At 32.8% G+C, this 21,459-nt stretch overlaps 2 protein-coding genes across 2 annotated transcripts; both read left to right on the top strand.

Annotated features, from left to right (window-relative positions):
* The first annotated feature begins 3,302 nt into the window (after positions 1 to 3,302).
* LOC108472987 (probable methyltransferase PMT26) lies at positions 3,303 to 9,331 on the top strand. The gene is made up of 9 exons (XM_053022327.1): positions 3,303 to 3,678; positions 4,198 to 5,696; positions 5,787 to 5,936; positions 7,048 to 7,318; positions 7,399 to 7,509; positions 7,599 to 7,776; positions 8,087 to 8,359; positions 8,455 to 8,649; positions 8,835 to 9,331. Exons 2-9 carry the CDS (start codon positions 4,245 to 4,247, stop codon positions 9,061 to 9,063), a joined length of 2,859 nt encoding a protein of 952 aa, XP_052878287.1. The 5' UTR covers positions 3,303 to 3,678; positions 4,198 to 4,244; the 3' UTR covers positions 9,064 to 9,331.
* Positions 9,332 to 19,383: 10,052 nt separating this feature from the next.
* LOC108471648 (uncharacterized) lies at positions 19,384 to 19,863 on the top strand. The gene has a single exon (XM_017773234.1). It carries the CDS (start codon positions 19,384 to 19,386, stop codon positions 19,861 to 19,863), a length of 480 nt encoding a protein of 159 aa, XP_017628723.1.
* The last annotated feature ends 1,596 nt before the right edge of the window (positions 19,864 to 21,459 follow it).

The raw sequence follows: 21,459 nt of genomic DNA on the forward strand, positions 1-21,459 counted from the left end.
TTTGTCTTTTATCTTATCAATAGGAGCCTATTTATACTATTGCAGCTCGGAACTTGACCTTATACTATTTTGTTTTAACTCCATCGTTTTTAAAACTGACATTTCGTGTGGGCTTTAGGTCTGCTGGACACGTGTTTCATTCTGGGTCGCTTGCAAAATATGTAATCTCCTTTCTATGAGCGCCTTGGGCCTTTAGCGAGCACCTTACGTATATGCGGACTTGGGTTGCGATCGTTGCTCGGATTGTGCGAGCTGGACCTGCAAGTTGGATTCGCGAACTCCCTTGTTATCCTCTTGTTGTTCGCCTTGCACTCGATTGTTCGGTGGTACCTATTCAGGTCGCGAGTGACAAACACGAGTCTTATCTAGGACTCGAGTTGACTATTACTGATGTATAACAAAACTAATGATAATTTCTTTAAGAGAATATTTTTTAAAATGAGATAATTTTTTAAACATTAGTTTAAGTTATTTTAGTTAAGCATAATGATAAATTTAGCCATTGATATTTACATAGTTTGAGTTACATGTTAGTAATATACTTTTTATAAAAAATATGTAATGGTTATCATGAAATAAAATAAAATTATATTAAGTGAACGAATTTAATTTAAAGATATTATAAAATATGTCTTATAAAGGTAACACTCTAATAACAAGGAGAGTTCGATTATAGTACTTTTAACGGATTGACTTTATCACTAAATAATATTGTAATTAATAAAAGAAAAGTTAGAACTTAATTACAAGTTATTTGAGCCCTAGTCATATATATGTTTCAATTGATCCTTTCATTAGCTCAACGCAATCCTATACAAACTGATACATTGAATAAATGAAAACGACAAATAGAGAAATATCTTGCATGTATCACTATTTGCAATGCATACATTTTCACAAAAAAATAAAAATATTTAGTAATTAATTTAATTTATTTGAAGGGTTATATTTGAAGTTCAAAATGAATTTTTTCTTATATAAATAAATTTTCTTTATTTTTCTCATTTAATTAATTTTATGCTTTCATTACTTTCTTTTCCCGTTTCTCCTCCTTTAATTTTTCTCATTTAAAAATTTGACCTAACTTCAAAATTCTTACAGTGATTGTCTGGTTAATTTTTTAGAATCCCAACAATACGGATTTTTAATATTTGGATCTGATCCAACTTGAAATATTACATATTTTATTAAATTTTATAAAATAAATTAAAATAAATTATAAAATATTTAAAAATCAATCTTAATTTAAAACAAGTAATCAAAATCAAAGTAAACTCTCACAAAACCACAAATTCAAAATAATAAAATCTATAACTTTTTATTTTTCAGTGACTAATATTTCATGTCATTTACTTTAATTATATTCCTTAAATATCTGTTGTTTTTGGCCTAAATTTCTAACATATTTTCTCAAATTGGTATATTTAGTAGAGGAAAGATGTGAGGCAAATAATTGCTTAAAACAAATGTTGTCACTTCTATTAAATTTTACATTATTTTTCTAGTTATTTGTAATTTCATTTATTTTTATTTTTATAATAATTCATCATAATAATTATTAAGTATTAAATAAATTGTAACTTGACAATGATAATTAATTTGCAATTCAAATATTTATTATAAATTTAAATATTTTTATAATTTTAAATATTTTTATAATTTTAATATTTTTATAGTTATTATAATTATTTGAAAACCACATTCAAAGTCAAATAATTACTAAACATTTATTATTTTTAAGGATTGCTTTGCCATGTCAATTTGAGGTACATATGGTTCCCTACTTGGTCCACCAACTACGTCATTATTTAACTGTAAAATCGGATGTAATTTTTAATAAAATGACAATTTTTTGTTTGATCTAACATATAAGAGCTAATTTATCTTCTTCTTTTTTTTTTAATAAATGATACAAAATACAATTCGAGCCTTAGCATAAGGGCCTCCATTATATTTTTACCCCTAATAATATTAAGGGTAAACAATAGAAATAATCATTCAACTATAAGCATGTTTTTATTTTGATCACCGACATTTAAAATTTTCTATTTTAGTCACTAACATTATAAAAAACAATACTCGGTGACTCTTTTATTAAATCACTAATATAATATTGCATGACCTTTTTATTAGCATAATAATAAATTTAGCCTCCAATATTTTTCAAATTCTATATATTTTGTCCCATTTCTAAAATAAAAATCAAAAATTCAACTCTCAACTTTACATATTCTATTAATTTAGTAATTAGTCTTGATTATTAAAAATTAAAATTAAAATTTTAAAAACTTTAAAAATATTTAAAAGTTTAATTTTGATAAAATATATACAAAATTATACAAATATGTATAAATAATTGAATACCTATCTTCTCATGTTCTAACATGATATCTATTTATTAAAAGAATAATTTTATAAATAAAATAATTTAAGGAAAAAACATGAAAACGACTTAGGTAGAACTACAACATAAGGTCGAAAAGAGTAAGAATTAATGTCTTTAGGTTGTTGTTCATAATAAGTTTGTTGCATCTGAAGTTGTGCTTGCAAGCAAAATTGGAAATATAGAAGTGAGGATGTATTGGAGACCTAATAGGTGAAAGGCCATAGCAGCAGCTCCACAACCGATTCTTAGTCTGATGACATAAAGATGTATGATATGAAAATCAAAAAATTCAAAATAAGGGTTATTGATACTGTTGGTTGTGGGCGAAGGTGATGCCTAACGTTTGACAGACTTAACGAAGACTAAGGGATAAAGCCAAAAATAAATTATTATTTATAAAATAAAACTAAAAATATGAAAATTTTGAATATTGTTTAAGACTTTTTTAATATTTCATTTATAAAATTATTATTTTAATAAACAAATTTCATGTTAGAAAAAAATAAGGTATTCATTTATTTATAATTTTATATGTATTTTATCGAAAAATATATTTTAAATATTTTTTATTTTTAAAGTTTTTTTAAATTTTAAGAATCAAGATTAAATTGATAGAATGTGTAAAGTTAAGGGTTAAATTTGTTGAATTTTTAGAATTAGGATCAAATTGATAGAATTAATAAAAATTAGAGGACTAAGTTTAATATTATATCAATAAGAAAAAGTCACACCCAACATTCCACAAATGATCTAATGGATAAGTCACCAAAATATTAATTTATGATAACACTAGTGACTAAAATAAAAATTTCAATATGAAAATGATTAAAACAGAAATAGACTAATAATTTGGTGACTATATAGGAGTTTTCCCTAATATAAAAGAGCATTTATTATTTATTAATTTTTTGAAAATTGTTGAGAGGAAACAAAGGGAACCTAATTAACCCGCTATTTTGGCGGGCATTCCGCTTCCCATTTCCTTTCCCGTGGCCGACTCTTTCTCTTGGTGTTGCATCGTTCACCACTCCCCTCTTCCCCTTTTTTATCTCTCATTTGTTTTTGCTTTGAATATATAATCTCTAAATTTTACACCATTAAACCAACTAGAAAGGAAGGAAGAAAAAACTCTTAATTCCAGCGTTAGCTAAAAGCTGGAATTCTCTATTATATGTATATATTTACAAAAGAAATAAATCAGCATCATTCTGCCGTTGCTTAATGCAGAAACAATCAATAACGACTTTTAAAGCTCTCTTCTTTGCTTCAGATCTTTCCATTTTTGTTTTCAGGTATATTTCTTTTGTTTCCGAGTTAGATTTCTTTGTTTTGTTGTTGATCTAGTGTAATAAGAGTCTTGAACTTGTATCGGCTTATCTCTTCCATCTGTGTTGAGCTAAATTTTGAACAATTTTTTATATGATATCAATTGTTGTTCATTGGTTCAAAATTATTAAATTTATTTAGAAAAAAAAATTATTTTAAAATGTGATAGCGGTTTCTTTCTTGTTTTCCAAGGCATAGATTGTTTTCCTAGATCTTGATGTTCGAACTGTATAATTCTTTGCAATTTCAATTATATGATCCGTTGCTTTATTATTCACACACACACACATATATATATATATATATATATATGAAGAGAGGTATACCTGCACTTGTATAAATTTAGATTTAATATTTTTTAGTGTATGCGAGTAAAATTTAATTTAGTTTTACTATAAGTGGATTTATTTGAATTTCTTAGATATGTTGAATTTTTCAATGATGTATTAGCCTAGTTATGATGTTTGTTTTCATAAACATTTCAGGTTTGTATTTTTGAAGATTTGATTGGAAAAGGAGGGAAATAGTTGCCATGGCTTTAGGAAGATACAATAGGGTAGATAATAATAACAATAAGTCTTCGAGTTATTGTTCCACCGTCACCATTGTGATTTTCATGGGATTATGTTTAGTTGGGATTTGGATGATAACTTCGTCCTGGGTTGTCCCGGTCCAAAACGGGGATGACCCGGCTGAAGAAAAGAAAAATCAGCTCAAGGATCAGGTTGAGACGGTAATCGTGGATAGCAATGACAGAGACAATAAGCCGCAGTTTGAAGATAAGCGTAATGATCTACATAAAGATGGCCTGGAAAAGGATTTAGACGTGAGTCTGGATAAATATAAAGGTAAAGCCAACTTAGCTGCAGAAGAAAATCAGGAGAAAACTGAAGAGACTAAGTGGGACAAGTCTAAGAAGGATAATCAGCAATTCAATTCTGTAGGTGGAGAGAAAAACGTTTACAACAGTGAGAATCTGGGTGGACAAGGGTCTGAAAATGCTGAAAAGAAATCTGATTCTAATAAGGATGACAAGAAATCTGGTTCTGAGAATGCTGAAAAGAAAGGAGATGAAAGCACTTCCAGGACTTATGGGGATAAGGTTGATAAAAATGATGACAAGGTGTCGGATAAACGCTCAGCTGATCAGGTGAAAAAGAAGAGTTCAAATGAAGATTCCCCAAAAGGAGATAAGGTGTTTGATAAAAGCTTTGATGATCAGGTGAAAAAGAGCTCAAATGAAGTTTTCCCTAAAGGGGATAAGGTTGACAAAAATAATGACAATGGGTTCGATAAAAGCTCTGATAGTCAAGTGAAAAAGAGTTCAAATGAAGATGCCCCAAAAGGAGATAAGGTGTTTGATAATAGCTTTGATGATCAGGTGAAAAAGAGCTCAAATGAAGTTTTCCCTAAAGTGGATAAGGTTGACAAAAATAATGACAATGTGTTCGATAAAAGCTCTGATAGTCAAGTGAAAAAGAGTTCAAATGAAGATGCCCCAAAAGGCGATAAGGTGTTTGATAAAAGCTCTGATGATCAGGTGAAAAAGAGCTCAAAAGAAGTTTTCCCTAAAGGGGATAAGGTTGACAAAAGTAATGACAATGTGTTCGATAAAAGCTCTGGTAGTCAAGTGAAAAAGAGCTCAAATGAAGTTTTCCCATCTGTTGCTCAATCTGAGCTTTTGAATGAAACCATGATTCACAATGGATCATTCACTACTCAAGCGGCAGAATCAAATAAAGAAAAAAATGCTCAGTCATCATCAAACTCATCATCAAAGGATTACATTTGGAAGCTTTGCAATTCCACTGCCGGGCCTGATTTTATCCCATGCCTTGACAATTGTGAAGCCATCAGGAATCTTCCTACTAACATACATTATGAGCATCGAGAAAGGCACTGTCCAGAAGTGCCACCAACCTGCCTTGTTCCTCTTCCTGAAGGATACAAATTCCCAATAGAGTGGCCGAAAAGTAGGGACAAGGTACTTGAACTTAATATGTGCTGGTTTAAGTTTTCACTTTGGTTTTGTGACTGATAAGATGAATTAACAAAAGCTTTCCTCCTCCTTCAGATTTGGTACAAAAATGTTCCCCACTCCAAGCTAGTAGAATTTAAGGGGGGTCAGAATTGGTTGAAAATTACTGGGGATTACTTAACATTTCCTGGTGGTGGAACCCAGTTTAGGAGAGGTGCACTTCATTATATCGACTTTATACAAAAGGTGAGTGCTCGAAGTGAACGTATATCTTTGAATTTCTTTATTATATCATACAATTTATTACTGTGTTTCACTCCTTCTGGTGTGGTCACTACTTGTTGAATATTCATTCTAGTCTTTCAATTTGTTAACTATTATTACAGTGGTAAACTTATATAACACATGATAAAAGCTTTGATATGAATGTCATTTGTTCTGAAGCTATAGCTTAAAATGACATTTCGGTACCTTAAAGTGAAACACAATAGCTATTGTTTATCAGTTCCTTCGATTTCCATTATGAGCCAACCGTGATTGTTTTGATAGTAATCTGAATTCTACGAATACAACATATCATCCATGTCAATATTATGCTTACCTATAATGCATTGGCTTAAAATTTGTGTTACAACCAAACTGTTCATTAAGGTCTATTGAGATTTTAATGAGTGCATATTTCCTAATAAGTTAATACTTCCTGTAATTACAAGTTGTAGAAAAAGCCTATCTACCGTAAAAGAAGCAATTTAGTGGATTTTAACTTAGAAACCCTATAGGCAGCTAGCAGAGGCAAACATAATGAGTACTTCCAAGCAGATTTTTATTTTAATAGGTATGTTAAACCCACAATTTTACGTTCCATGAAAGAGGTCGCGAGCTTATACTTGAAGCCTTTCCTAGATGTGAAATTTTTTGTTTTTATTGGAGCATTTCTTCCAATAAGTTGAAATTGATTCATCAACTCCTCATTTCTAATTGCTTATTAATGGGAGTAGGGATTGGAGTATTCATGAATAAGTTTTGTAGTTAACAGGCATGCCCGTAAGGAGAGTCAAGAAGTTCATAGTATCTCAATTCTGGACACATGTTGATATATGTTTTAATGTATGCTTATGTGTGCATATGATATATCTGTTTCATTTCTCTCGAGGCGTTCATCCGCAACTTTGATTGCGTGAATCTTTCTACAAATATTTGATGCTTTAAAAGAATGTTTGTTTACCACGTCTGGAATTACCTGTTGCATTCCGATAATGATGACAATAAGCAAAAAATTACTTTTATTCATGGTCAATATTTTCCTCTCCTGCATATGTTATATCAACTTGCGCTTGATGTTTGATTATTCATGCAGGCTGTGCCTGATATAGCATGGGGAAAACGCTCTCGTGTAATATTGGACGTCGGATGTGGGGTTGCCAGCTTTGGAGGTTATCTTTTTGAAAGAAATGTGCTGGCCATGTCCCTAGCACCAAAAGATGAACATGAAGCTCAAGTACAATTTGCACTTGAAAGGGGGATTCCTGCTGTGTCTGCTGTGATGGGTACTAAAAGACTTCCCTACCCTGGCACTGTATTTGATATTATTCATTGTGCACGATGTAGAGTGCCATGGCACATAGAAGGTATATTTCAACCTACTTCACAAAATTTTAATTATGGGATTGGCTGTGCTTGAATATTTGTTGGTCTTAGCAATATGCAGGTGGTAAACTCCTCTTGGAGCTCAATCGTTTGCTGCGACCCGGTGGTTTCTTTTTGTGGTCTGCTACTCCTGTTTATCAGTTAAAAGCTCAGGATGTTGAAATCTGGAAGGGTATATAATTCCATTGTACCGTCTTTGGCCTTGTATGAGAACTATTTTGTGTCTTACTGCTGCCTAATTTATGTGTGGATTTTGTACAGCTATGATTGAACAAACAAAAGCTATGTGCTGGGAGCTTGTAAACAAAACTTCTAAAGAACCAATAAATAAGGTGGCCATAGCAACATTTAGAAAGCCTACATCTAATGAGTGCTATAAGCAAAGGTCACAACAAGAACCTCCACTATGTCTCGAGTCCGATGATCCAAACGCGGCTTGGTAATACTTTTTTCCCTCTAACTTGGATGTAAAAAGTATATTCCGGCTAAAACTATTCTAGCACTTCTTTATAAGATGACACCAGAAATATCCACTGCACGGTAAGCAAGATAACATGCATTCTTTGAGTAAGCTACGGAAATACTCTTTTTCTAAGTTCAGCACAACTATCTGATTGCCCTGTAGGAACAAAACGCATATCACTAATCCAAAGAATCTCGTTGCTCTTTCCACTGGTACTTTAGAATAAATATGGATCTCTTGCAATATAGCTATTCAAAGAGCCATTCGTTTTATTTCTTATCGACAGGAATGTGCCACTTCAAACATGCATGCACAAAGTGCCTCTAGATCCATCAGAACGTGGGTCTAAGTGGCCTGAGGAATGGCCAGCAAGGTTGGAAAAATCACCTTATTGGTTGTTGAGTTCCCAAGTCGGAGTTTATGGCAAAGCAGCACCAGAAGATCTTGCTGCAGACAATGAGCATTGGAAACAGGTGGTAACCAAGTCATACATGCAAGGAATGGGAATAAATTGGTCATCAGTCAGAAATGTCATGGACATGAAAGCTGTTTATGGAGGGTAAGCAACAATTTCCTTTTTCCCTATGAAGTAGGAAGGAAATAACGGTTTGACAGGCTTCCCTTTTAGTTATTCTGACTGTGGTATGCGCACAGATTTGCTGCGGCACTCAAAGATATGAATTTATGGGTCATGAATGTGATCCCAGTTGACTTTCCAGATACACTTCCCATAATATATGAAAGAGGTCTGTTTGGCATGTATCATGATTGGTGTGAATCATTTAGCACCTATCCAAGATCTTACGATCTTCTCCATGCCGACCATATATTCTCCAGGGTTAAAAAGAGGTTTGTATTTTTCATATTTCTTTGAGTCATAGTTCTATAACCTGTTCTTTTAATAAATAAAAATTCCATTTACCTTTTCATCATGTATGGTTTAGAACCAGGATCCCTATTTCCAGTGTAAGCCATAATATGCTATTAATCATCTGCTTCACCCGTTAACTTTGCCATTCTTTACGAACACGTAGGTGCAATTTCGTGGCTGTGGTTGCCGAGGTGGATCGTATTTTAAGACCGGGAGGAAAGCTTATTGCTCGGGATGATGTCGAAACCATTACCGAGCTGGAGAATATGGTACGGTCCATGCATTGGGAAGTCCGGTTGAGTTACTCTAAGGACAAGGAAGGCTTGCTGTGTGTCCAGAAATCCATGTGGCGACCTACAGAGGTGGAGACGCTCACATATGCCATTGCTTAGGCATGCTATCTCCTATCATCACATTCTCGTTTTTGCCACATTTTGCAATTTTTGGTGATTAGTTCTCTATGTTATAGCCTTTGTAGGCTTGTATCATGTTAAGTAGGCCTTTAGTTTATTATTATTATTATTATTATTATTATTATTATTTTATTCCTTTAAACTCTAAGCTTGGCGTTTCCAAGTTTTCCTGTAATATCATACTGTGAGTTCTTCAATGGAAAATAATGTTCAGGCATTCATGGCTGGAACATTTATAGAAACTAAAGCTGGCAATAATGTTACAAAAACCACTACTAATGAAAGTTATTAAACTAACTATTCCAGTAATCTGGATAATCAATTTTACAATATACGATCAATTAAACGATAAAAAGCAATACAAATACAAAATCTTTGAAATTTCAATACTGGAAAATTTTAAGCTTAAATTCAAGAGCTTATAAGAAACAAAGAACGAAAATGGAAATATGATTCATTGTTACAATGTTTAACCACCATATATTACGAACGGCGTTAAAAAAAGAGATTATATAAGAAATTATTATTATTTTCTTTTTACGATTTTCTTTAGTCGCTCTTTCCTTTCTTTATATTTAATCTTTTAAATTATTTTTATAACACTTCATAATTCTATTTCTTGCATTGCCACATGTCTCGGCTGGGGTAGGGTATAACAATTGTCCCCCTTTAGTCGAGAGGTTTAGGGTAGCGGACTTAAAGACACTCGCGAACGACTCTTCATTTGGTATCATCCGACTGGTCACTCAATGATCAACCACCTGCATGCTTCATACTGCCTATAGGAAGGCCACCTATCTTTTGCACTAGCTGGCCCCTCTATTATTAGGACACCTACTTTTAGCAAGCCCTCCATTATGCCACTCTCGCTTTTACTAACATGCTCTTATCTTTAGAAGGGGACTACTAAGGCTTAACAACTTTGTATTACTTCAACAATTGAAATGTCAGAGTAGGCTCACGCAGTACCACACTTGGTGACAATTGACGTTTAACAAACTTGCCACCTAGCCGATCATACCGATTGGCTACCATTCGTATTGTCAATGACATGGTACTATCAAGCAAGCGGACCTTCCCTTTATATATACCTCAACCCGCGATGAGTGAGGTTCACCTTTATTACTCCCTTAAAACCCTAACTCTCTATAGCCTCTTCTCCTTATCTACTTACTCCTTCCTTCCTACTTCGATTTTTAACCAGTAATAGGTGAACTGACTTTCTAATCACCATATCATTTCCTCCCTATCTTCTTCTTAAATACTAGTATCAATAAGAGGTATACATGCAAAAAAAAAAAAGTAAAAAAATATTGACCTATTTATAATATTATTGGTGTTAATTATAATTATCTTTTTATAAATTAATTTGTTTTTCATATTACAATTTATAAGATTATTTTAAATTACTTTTATTGTTATTGTTTTTATAATAATTTTTTATTCTAATCGTTAATTATAATTGTTTTTCATAAATTTGTTTGTTAATACAAATTTTTATAATAAAAATATTACCATATTTATTAACTATAATTATTTTAATGAAACTTTTCAAATTTAAGAATAAACATATATTTAGTGAGGTTTGCCGTCCTTGGCACGCTACTGTCTGTCGCTCTAGCAAAGTGTTTAGGGTTTTTTTGATTTGTTTTTTGGTTTAGTTCTGTGGAGGCGGCGCTTTTTGGCTGTGATCTCTTGCGCACTGTTGATAGAAGGTACAGTTTGCAATTGGACCTGCAAAGATAGAAAACGAACTGGCTTAACTTTCAATTAATGATGAAGAAGATGAAGTTTTTCAAATACAACCAGATCTGAATAAAGAAGGAAGGGGGGGAGATTATCCAACTTGTGGGTTGTTTTCTTACTGCTAGCGTCATTCACTTTCCAGCAATGATGAGTACTTTGGCTAATTTGTGGTACCCGGTTTGGGGCGTTCAGATCTGAGATCTGGGAGAGAAAAGGTATTTGTTCCAATTTTTTCATATTATGGATCTGGAAAAGGTTATTAAGGGTTCACCTTGGACCTTCAACAACCATTTGTTGCTTCTTTATAAATTGAATTGGAGAGAGGATCCACTACAAGTACCCTTAGTTATGACGCTGTTTTGGGTTCAAATACATGATTTCCCATTGGATTATTTTCTGAGAGTTTGGCTGTTCAAATGGGGAATTTTTTAGGGGTTTTTTTAGAGTATGATGGCTCTAACTTGGGTAAGGAGAATAGGAATTTTATAAGGATCAGAGTCCAAATTGATGTAAGATGTCCTTTAAAAAGGAAGAAGCAAATTCTGTTTTCTTGTAGAAGGTCATATTTCAATTTCAAATATGAACGATTATCTTTATTTTGTTTTTTCTGTGAAAGATTGGGCCATAGCGACTCCTTCTGTGAAGCAAATATGACACTTGGTGTGGAAGTAGCTGAAATGGGTTGGGATTTGTCTCTACGAGCCCAGACTCGTAGAGCGTTAGCAATGAAGAGTATATGGCTAAGGGAGGATGGAGAAGGGAAATGGGAGATGATGGGGGACATATTGTAGGAGAATGGAAGGGGTTTTAGAGGAAGGAAGATAAAAGAAGTTACGTAAAACTTGTGGACCCAGCTATTGGATTTAATTTAAAAGGGGGATCATCCAGTTCTAATCAAAGGGTGATAGATGTATTGCCAAAATAGTTTTATGATTCTATGGAGCATGATTTGGAAGACCCACCACTAATCGGAGAGGAGGGGAAGAAAAGATCTAGAATTGAATATAACAATTTCGTAGAAAATGATGATAATAGTAAGGTGCTGTCCAGAAATGGAAAAGTGGAGGAAAGTAATTTAATATTATCGGCGGCTGCCAAGAGGCAAGCAGACCGAATTTAATAAAAAATCTTAAGTTGGAACGTTCAGGGTTTAAGGAGACCTCGAACAATCAGAAGACTTCGGCATTTGCTGAAGACTTGTAATCCCCAATTAGTCTTCTTTATGGAGACTAAACTTTGTAGTTTACAAATGGAGAGAGTTCGAAGAAGTTGTGGTTTTGCAAATGGAATTGAAGTTGATTCAGATGGAACGAGAGGAGGCTTGTGTATGGCATGAAAAAATGATATCGCGATAACCCTCAAAAGTTTTTTCAAGAGGCACATTGATGTAATAGAGGATGATGCAGAAATCAGTGGAAATTGGCGTCTTACGGGCTTTTATGGTACCCTTTATGTTCGAGATAGAGAAGACTCTTGGGCTGTACTAAAAACTCTAAGTCACGAAGAAGATATCCCTTGGTTTGTTTGTGGGGACTTTAATGAAATTATGTATGGTTTCGAGAAACAGGGAGGCTTACCAAGAGAAGAGAGAATGATGGATTTGTTCCAGAAAATGCTAGAGAAATGTCAACTAAATGATGTGGGTTTTTCGAAGAGGTGGTTTACTTAGGAGAGGGGAAATCTACCTGAGACAAATATACAAGAATGGCTTGATAGGGGGTTGCTAATGCAAGTTGGATGGCTTTGTTTCCTAGAGTGGTAGTCCAACATTTGGTTAATTCGTTTTCTGATCATTGTCCCCTATTGATTGAGACTCGTAAAGAAGAGGTCATGAGAAGAGAAGGTAATTTCAAATTCGAAGCATGGTGGACGCTAGAAGACTCTTTTAATAAAGAAGTTAAAAACCTTTGGGAAAAGGCAGTAGATCTTTGGCAAAAGCTTGAGTTTTTGAGAATAGGGCTGAAAAGGTGGTCGAAGACGATTCGAATGAATAGAAACTGGAAAAAGGAGATGTTAACAACGAAATTATTAGAACTAGTAGATGCTGAAAGGGATGAAGGAAATTTAGCCGACATGATTGACAAAAAAATTCAGCCAAACTTTGAAATTGAAAAGGAAGAATATTACTGGGAACAGATGCTCAGTTGAATTGGCTGCAATTTGGCGATAGGAACACAGCTTTTTTTCACAGTCATGCAACACAAAGGAGGAGGAAGAATCAGATTAAGGAGCTGCACTATGACAATGGAGAGTTCACGGAAGACGTTCAGGAAATAGATGACATTGCACGGGTATATTTCGAGAATTTATTTAAAGGAAAGAGGACTACTTTTAATGAACATGTATTTTTGGGTATTAAACGGTGTATCTTTGATAAAGATAATAGTAAACTCTAAGCGCCTTACGAGGAGGAGGAAATTCAAGCTTTATTTGAGATGGGGTTTACAAAGGCACCAAGAGAGGATGGATTTTCCCTACAAATACACCAGGAGATGATGGATTTCCAGCCCTTTTTTACCAAAGATGCTGGGATCGTTGGGAATGATGTTGTTTCTTTTTGCCTAAATCTTCTAAATGGTGAGATGGTGGTTAGTTCAATTAATGCGACACAGATTGTGCTGATTCCAAAGATTTTTAACCCTTCTAATCTGACTCATTTTCAGCTAATTAGTTTATGTAATGTTATTTACAAAATCGTGGCAAAGGTGATTGCAAATAGATTTAGAAAAGTTATTGATAAATGTATTGATGAAGCACAGAGCGCATTTGTGCCAGGGAGACTCATAACAGATAATACATTAGTGGCCTATGAAATTTTACATTCGATGAAACAGAAGAGAAGGGGGAAGAAGGGATTTATGGCAGTCAAATTAGATATGAGTAAGGCCTATGACAGAGTAAAATGGAACTTTCTTCAAGAAATCATGATTAGAATGGGTTTCGCTCAAAAATGGATTGAATCTATTATGAAATGCATCTCTAGTGTTTCCTATTCAATAGTGGTTAATGGCAATAAAAGAGATATTTTCTATCCAACAAGGGGACTTAGGCAATGAGACCCATTAAGCCCTTTTTTATTCTTGATATGTGGGGAGGGCCTATCGGGTCTAATACGAACGGCTACTAGTATCTCATTTATTATTTGCTGATGACTGCATACTGTTTGAAGAAGCAACAAGAAGAGGTGTAAGCGCAATTAAGCAGATCTTGCGAGAGTATAGAAATAGTTCAAGTCAGTGCGTAAATTTTGAAAAGTCGACAGTCTTTTTTAGCAGTAATATATCTGAGGAAGTCAGACAGATGGTGGTCACCCAATTGGGAATTCGCAACTCCAGTGATTTAAAAAGGTATTTAAGGCTGCCAAGTTTGGTTGGGAGAAGGAAAAAAAATCTTTTCAAGCATTGAAGGATAAAATAAAACAGCGGATTGATAATTGGAGTACGAGATTACTATCTCAGGGAGGAAAGGAGATATTTATTAAAGCAGTTTTACAAGCGATACCGACTTACTCAATGGCATGTTTTCTATTACCAAAGACATTATGTGATGAAATGGAAAGCATTGTCGCCAAATTTTGGTGGCAAAAGGGACGTGGGAGGAGAGGAATTCATTGGTATTCTTGAAGAGATATGTGTTCTTTAAAAGAAGTTGGAGGTATGGGTTTTCGAAATTTTAGCCAATTTAATATTGCGCTAGTAGCTAAGCAGGGTTGGTGTTTCATTAATAATCTGAGTTCCTTATTAGCTAAAGTTTTAAAAGCCAAATATTATCCGCAATCAAATTTTTTGAACACACAGTTGGGTTGGTTACCATCATATACTTGGAAGAGCATCTGGGCAGCCCGAGGGCTCATTCAGGACAGACTGTGTTGGAGAGTCGAACGAGGGACAGAGATTGATGTATGAACTGATTATTGGATTCCTGAATGTGGAGCCATTGGTAGGCAAGATAGAGAGACAAATAGTGAAGTATTATCAGTTTTGGATTTAATCAACAGTACCAGTAGGACTTGGAAGCGAGATCTAATCAACAGTACCTTTCAATCGGACATAGCGCAAAAAATTCTGAAGATTCCCTTAGCAGATACAGAACATGCTGACTTTCAGGTGTGGAGAGAGGAACCTTAAGGGGAGTTCTCAGTCAGAAGCACCTATAAACTATTACATAATTCTAGCTTGAATCCTAATATTTATCTTTTACAGCCTGAAATAAGAAATTTCTATAGGAAATTATGGGATTTACAGCTACCAGGTAAAATAAAGATACTGATCTGACGAATTTCCTAGAACTACATTCATTCACTAGTAAATCTAATGTAATACCCCGAAAATTTATAGTAAGATATTATCCTTGATATAGTAAAATAAGGAAATAAAGTGACAAAAAGGGAAATTTTGAGTTATGTCAAAATTGAGAAGTATATTATGATATATTAATTCAAGAAAGGACTAAATTGTAAAAGTGAGAAAATTTTTGTTGCACAAGAGTAAATACTCAAATTTTGAGGGGTTAAAGTGTAAATATGAAAAATTTGAAGGACCAATAGTGTAAATATTTTAAGAGTGGAATGATCTAGAAACTAAGGAAATCGATGAATTAGGACCAAATTGAATAGGTGAATAACTATGAAGGACTAAATTATAATTTTACCAAATTAAATGGTGACTCAAGGATGGAATTTTAAAAGATAATGAAGGGCAAAATGGTCAATTGGAAGAGAGAGAAATATAGAAAGCAATGATGATGTTGGAGATATTTTAGATTAAATAAATAAATAAATATTAGTTTATTAATATTTTAATTTAATTTTTAAATGATATTTTATTATTTTATTATTATTTTATTTAGTATATATAAGGAAAGAAAGATAAAGAATCATCATCTTTTTCCCATGCACCCAACGTATGAAGAGAAAAGGAAGAAAGAAACTTTCTTTTCTTTACAATTTGGTCATTTTACCAAAAATTCACCATTTTCACCCAAAAATCAAATGAATTGCCATAGCTACCAAGAGAGAAAAATGTTAAGGAGGCTATGGGAAGTTAAAATATCAAGTTGGATTCAAGAAATGGAAGCTGAAGGAGAGAGAAAATCAAGATGAAGATTGAAATCAATAGAACAAGGTAAGAACATCATGATTTCAATATATTTTTAAGTTTGATATTATTGAAAAAGCATGGGATTGATGTTAATGTAGAGTTTCCTTACATATGATCCTATGTTCTTGATATGTTAGTGAAGAGAAAATAAGAGAAAGTGATGAAAAATAGTGTAGAGAAAGAAAATAAGGGTGTTATAAACATGGTAATTAATATCTTGCACTAAAACAGTTTTAGACAGCAGCAGCAGGCTAACTTTGAAAAATCACCATAAATTTTTAGAATCGAATTTGAGGATGAAAAAAATATGGAATTCAATCTTATTGAGTCTAGTTTCTTATAAAAGAAACGGTGTAAGAAATGGAATTTTGAATTATGAGGAATAATAAATTTTGTGAGACAAGGTCAGAGTGAATTCGGGTTCTGCTATTCTGACTTTGGAAAATCATAAAAAATTGGATAAAAATAATTATGAAATTTAATTTATATTATTAGAATTATGAATGAGTCTATTTTCAATGGTAATAAACGGGAACATCATTTGAATCCTGTACGAGGAGATAATTAATTTTTAATGAAGAAGTGTCAAAACTGTCAGACAGCAGAACATATGTGAATTTAAAGAATAAACTGTACTTATTGGATAAATAAAAAAGTATGAAAATTTTATGGCAAGAATATATGTGAGTCTAGTTTCATATAAAATTATCAGATCTTAATTTCAAGTTCTGTGGCTCAAGATATAAATAATTTAGTGACTATGATGCAAATGGACAGTTTTGAATATACACATAAGTAAATAGTGAAATTATTTATAATGTTACTTGTAGCATGTTATATAAATTAAGGATGTGGAATGGAGAGGAGGAGGAGGAAAAATATGTATGAATATTCATTTAGCATGGCTAATTTGCATATTTTAGGCTCAGTGACTAAATTGAATAAAAGTAAAACTTTATGGACAATTTTGTAAAAATGTCAGAAAAGATCAAATTGCATGAAATGGACTCTTTTATTATTTAAGTTACAAAATTGAATGAAATTATTAATTTAGTTCAAGATCGGGGGAAAACATGTTTTAGGGATTAAATTGGAAAATGTTGAAATTATGGAAAATTATGATATTTTATAGAATTCATGGACTGTTATCAATATGTATGAGAATAATAGCTGGAAATAAGGATTAAATTGCAAGAATTTTATTTTCCTGACCCTAAGGATGGAATCGTCATTAATTAAAAGTTTAGAGGCAAAATGGTAATTTTGCCTAAAGCATTAATTAAATGCGTTATAATATGAAATAAATGAAAATAATGATCAAATTTATTTATAAAGATCCGGACGACTCAAATACGAGACTTGACCGTGGAAAAGAAAAGATATCGAATTAATGAAATTATAAACACAAACAAGCAATGAGGTAAGTTTGTGTAACTTGAATTGTATTTTTAAATACTTGAAATATGTGGTTATGTGATGAAAATATGATTTGAATGTTCATTCATGATAAGTGATGAAATATTGATAATACTCGATATAAATTGAAAATAAATCCCAGATGAATGGAATTGAATTCGATGGATCATTGGAAAATGAATTGACGGTAAAAAGGATCTAGCCCGGACGGGTGATCCTATCCTGATATAGCCCTCCCGAAGAATACGTGTAAAATGGATTTAGCCCGGACGGGTAATCCAAATTAGGGTCTGAATTTAGCTTTGGTGCAGTAATTTAGATCCAAGCTCATTAGAGTAATTGTCGCTTGGGATTTAGCTTGGTGGTAATCCCGACAATACTCTATGAGTTTATATTCTGAGGATTTAGCTCGGTGGTAATCCATTTGTAAGGATGAGGTTCATGGGAGTGTGCTTTCTGAAATGAAATGCGTAAGACCGTGGTTGAAAGATACCATGGCAACATGATATGAAATGTGTAAGACCATGGTTGAAAGATACCATGGCAACGTGACATGAAAGAATAAGACCATGTTTGAAAGATACCATGGCAACATGACAGGAAATGAATAAGACCATGGTTGAAAGATACCATTGCAGCGTGACATAAAATGAATAAGACCATGGTTGAAAGATACCATGGCGTGACATAAAATGAATAAGACCATGGTTGAAAGATACCATGGCAACATGACATGAAAAGAATAAGACCATGGTTGAAAGATACCATGGCAACATGACAGAAAATGAGTAAGACCATAGTTGAAAGACACTATGGCATCATGTCAAAGATAAATAAGACCGTGGATGGGAGACACTATGACATCTGTTAAACAATTGATATTCAGGTAATATGTATCAGATGACAAATGGTTATATGAAATGGTTGTATGAAATGTTTACAAGAACTGGTCATATGGAAATATATGTACAAAATAGTTGTATGAAATAATTATGAAGATAGATAAACGAAATAAGTATAAGTACATGGAATATAATTTATGTTAAGTTTGATATAAGCTATTAGGAATAAATATACATAAAATATATGAAAATGATGGAGCATGAAATATTGATATAATGAAATAAATGATATATACTTATGAAGAAACGGTAAGAGAATGATATGTTTCATGACATGTACATATATGATTATCTTTGATATGTTGATACGAGGAAGTTATGTAAGTAAAGACAATTATTAAACTCAAGGGTGATATGACGAGAAAATAGGTATATCAATGTTGAATTTATATGAAATATGTGCAAGAATACTAACAATGATGTTGTTTGACGCTTAGACAAGTGCCAAGCTATCGATTGAATAGTAACACATTTAATTATAAGGAGCATTGAAATGGTAAGTACTTAGATGAAAATATAATTTAAGATTTTGGAAAAAAATAAAAAAATAAAAAAAATTCTATGATCCCGATTTAATTCCGATTGGTTTCTAATGTATGTTTGGGGCTTCGAGGGCCCAATAGAGAGATGTTATGATTATTTTCAAAATATGAATAATAAATGACTCAGAATTATCTGAAAATGTTCAGTAAACTACGGTAAGGCCTCGTACCCTATTCCGGCAATGGATACGGGTAGGGGTGTTACATCTAAGATCTAAGAAAGTAACAGAGAACGCTCGGTGTCCTCGGTGTAGACTTGAAGAGAAAGACAGTAGCCATATCTTTTGTTTTTGTCCTGCAATCAGTGAAATATGGAACCTCATCAATCTCTCTTGTACTATAGTTCATGGTAACCAAAGTTTTTGGGAATGGCTAACCTGGGTTTTTTAAAGGAGTACAATAGAGCGATGCCGGTTCTTTTGCTGTGCGTTATGGTGCATATGGAGTTCTCGAAATCAGTTAGTACATGAAAAGAAGATTATACCAGTTAGGGATTTAACAAGGAAAGTAAGCAATTACATAGTAGAACTGGATGGGATCCGATTGAAAACACCTACCTTTCATACCAAAAGGGCAATCAATCATACTGGGGGGATGGAGGGCATTACAGCTCAGTTTGACATAGCTTTTGACAGAAGAAATACTAGATCTACCTCAGGTATAGTCGTTCGAGACCATATGGGAGATTTAAAAGCCTCAAAGACAGTTATACATGAGGATATCCCCACCCCGTTAGCAGCAGAAGCCCTCGCAGGATTAGATGCCATGAAGTTAGTAATAGAAATGGGGTTAACAAAAGTAATAATAGAAGGGGATTCGAAAACAGTCATTCAAAAATGCCAAATGACAGAAATGGCCAAGTCGCTTCTTGGAGTGATTATATATGACATTCAGATCAGGAAATCCAGGGTTCAAGAAGTTACTTTCAAGTTTATCCATAGAACAATGAATATTCAAGCATACAATCTAGCAAAAGCGGCGTTAATGAGAATGAAGGACACATACCTGGGAGGGGAAACGACGATCCACAGAGTAGCAGATCCAAAGGGGAGATGGAGAGAACCTCCAGATTGAAGACGAAAGGACAAGGAGTAGGGAGCAGTTTAGGATAGCAAGATTTGGATATCTTTGGGAATGGCTATCCATTAAAGCGTGGCTGTTGAGACTTGATGTAATACCCTGAAAATTTTTACAGTAAGATATTATCCTTGATATAGTAAAATAAGAAATAAAGTGACAAAAAGGGAAATTTTGAGTTATGTCAATATTGAGAAGTATATTATGATATATTAATTCAAGAAATGACTAAATTGTAAAAGTGAGAAAAGTTTTGTTGCACAAGAGTAAATATTCATAATTTGAGGGGTTAAAGTGTAAATATGAAAAATTTGAAGGACCAATAGTGTAAATAATTTAAGAGTGGAATGTTCTAGAAACTAAGGAAAATAGATGAATTAGGACCAAATTGAATAGATGAAGAACTATGAGGGACTAAATTGCAATTTTACCAAATTAAATGATGACTCAAGGATGGAATTTTAAAAGATAATGAAGGGCAAAATGGTCAATTGGAAGAGAGAGAAATCTAGAAAGTAATAATAATGCTAGAGATATTTTGATATTTTATAATTATTTAATTAGATAAATATTATTTTATTAATACTTTAATAAGATATTTTATTATTATTTTATTAGTATATAAAGAAAGAAAGATGAGAAATTCTCATCCATATTTTCCCATGCACTAACGTGAGAGAAAGAGAGGAAGAAAGAAAGTTTTGCTTTCTTTACAATTTGGTCCTTTTACCAAAAATTCACCATTTTCACCCAAAAATCAAATGAATTTCCATAGCTACCAAGAGACAAAAATGTTAAGGAGAGCATGGGGAGTTAGAATATCAAGTTGGATTCAAGAAATAGAAGCTGGAGGAGAGAGAAAATCAAGTTAAAGATTAGTATCAATAGAACAAGGTAAGTATATCAATATTTCAATATGTTTTTAAGTTTGTTATTATTGACAAAGCATGGAAATAATGTTATAGTAAAGTTTTCTTACATAAGGTCCTATGTTTTTGATATGTTAGTGAAGAGAAAATAAGAGAAAGTGATGAGAAATGGTGTAGAAAAAGAAAATAAGGGTGTTATAACATGGTAATTAATAGCTTGCACAAAAACAGTTCGGACAGCAGCAGTAGACTAAATTTGAAAAATCACCATAAATTGTAAAAATCGAATTAGAGATGAAAAAAATATGGAATTAAATCTTATTGAGTATAGTTTCTCATAGAAGAAATAGTGTAAGAAATGGATTTGTAAATTTTGAGATATAATGAATTTTGTGATACAAGGTCAGAATGAATTTGGGTTCCCCTGTTCTGACTTTGAAAAATCATAAAAAATTGAATAAAAATAATTAGGGGCTTAAATTTATATTTCTAAAATCCTGAATGAGTCTATTTTTAAGAGAAATAAACAATAACATCATTTGAATCCTGTATGAGGAGATAATTAATTTTTGGTGAAGAGGGGTTAGAACTGTCAGATAGCAGAACAGGGGTAACTTTAAAGAATAAACTGTACTTATTGGCTAAACCAAAAATTATGAAATTTTTATGGTAATAATATATATGAGTCTAGATTCAGGGAAAATTATCGGATATTAATTTGGAG

This window comes from Gossypium arboreum, chromosome 11, assembly GCF_025698485.1.
Source record: "Gossypium arboreum isolate Shixiya-1 chromosome 11, ASM2569848v2, whole genome shotgun sequence".
In the NCBI taxonomy this organism is placed as follows: Eukaryota; Viridiplantae; Streptophyta; class Magnoliopsida; order Malvales; family Malvaceae; genus Gossypium; species Gossypium arboreum.

Excerpts from the sequence above, each read along its gene's own strand:
- LOC108472987 (XM_053022327.1), top strand. The coding sequence starts at position 4,245 with ATGGCTTTAGGAAGATACAATAGGGTAGATAATAATAACAATAAGTCT. Across the intron at positions 7,510-7,598 it reads GGATGTTGAAATCTGGAAGG|CTATGATTGAACAAACAAAA; the intron begins GTATATAATTCC and ends GATTTTGTACAG. Across the intron at positions 8,650-8,834 it reads TTCTCCAGGGTTAAAAAGAG|GTGCAATTTCGTGGCTGTGG; the intron begins GTTTGTATTTTT and ends ACGAACACGTAG.
- LOC108471648 (XM_017773234.1), top strand. The coding sequence starts at position 19,384 with ATGGAGGGCATTACAGCTCAGTTTGACATAGCTTTTGACAGAAGAAAT.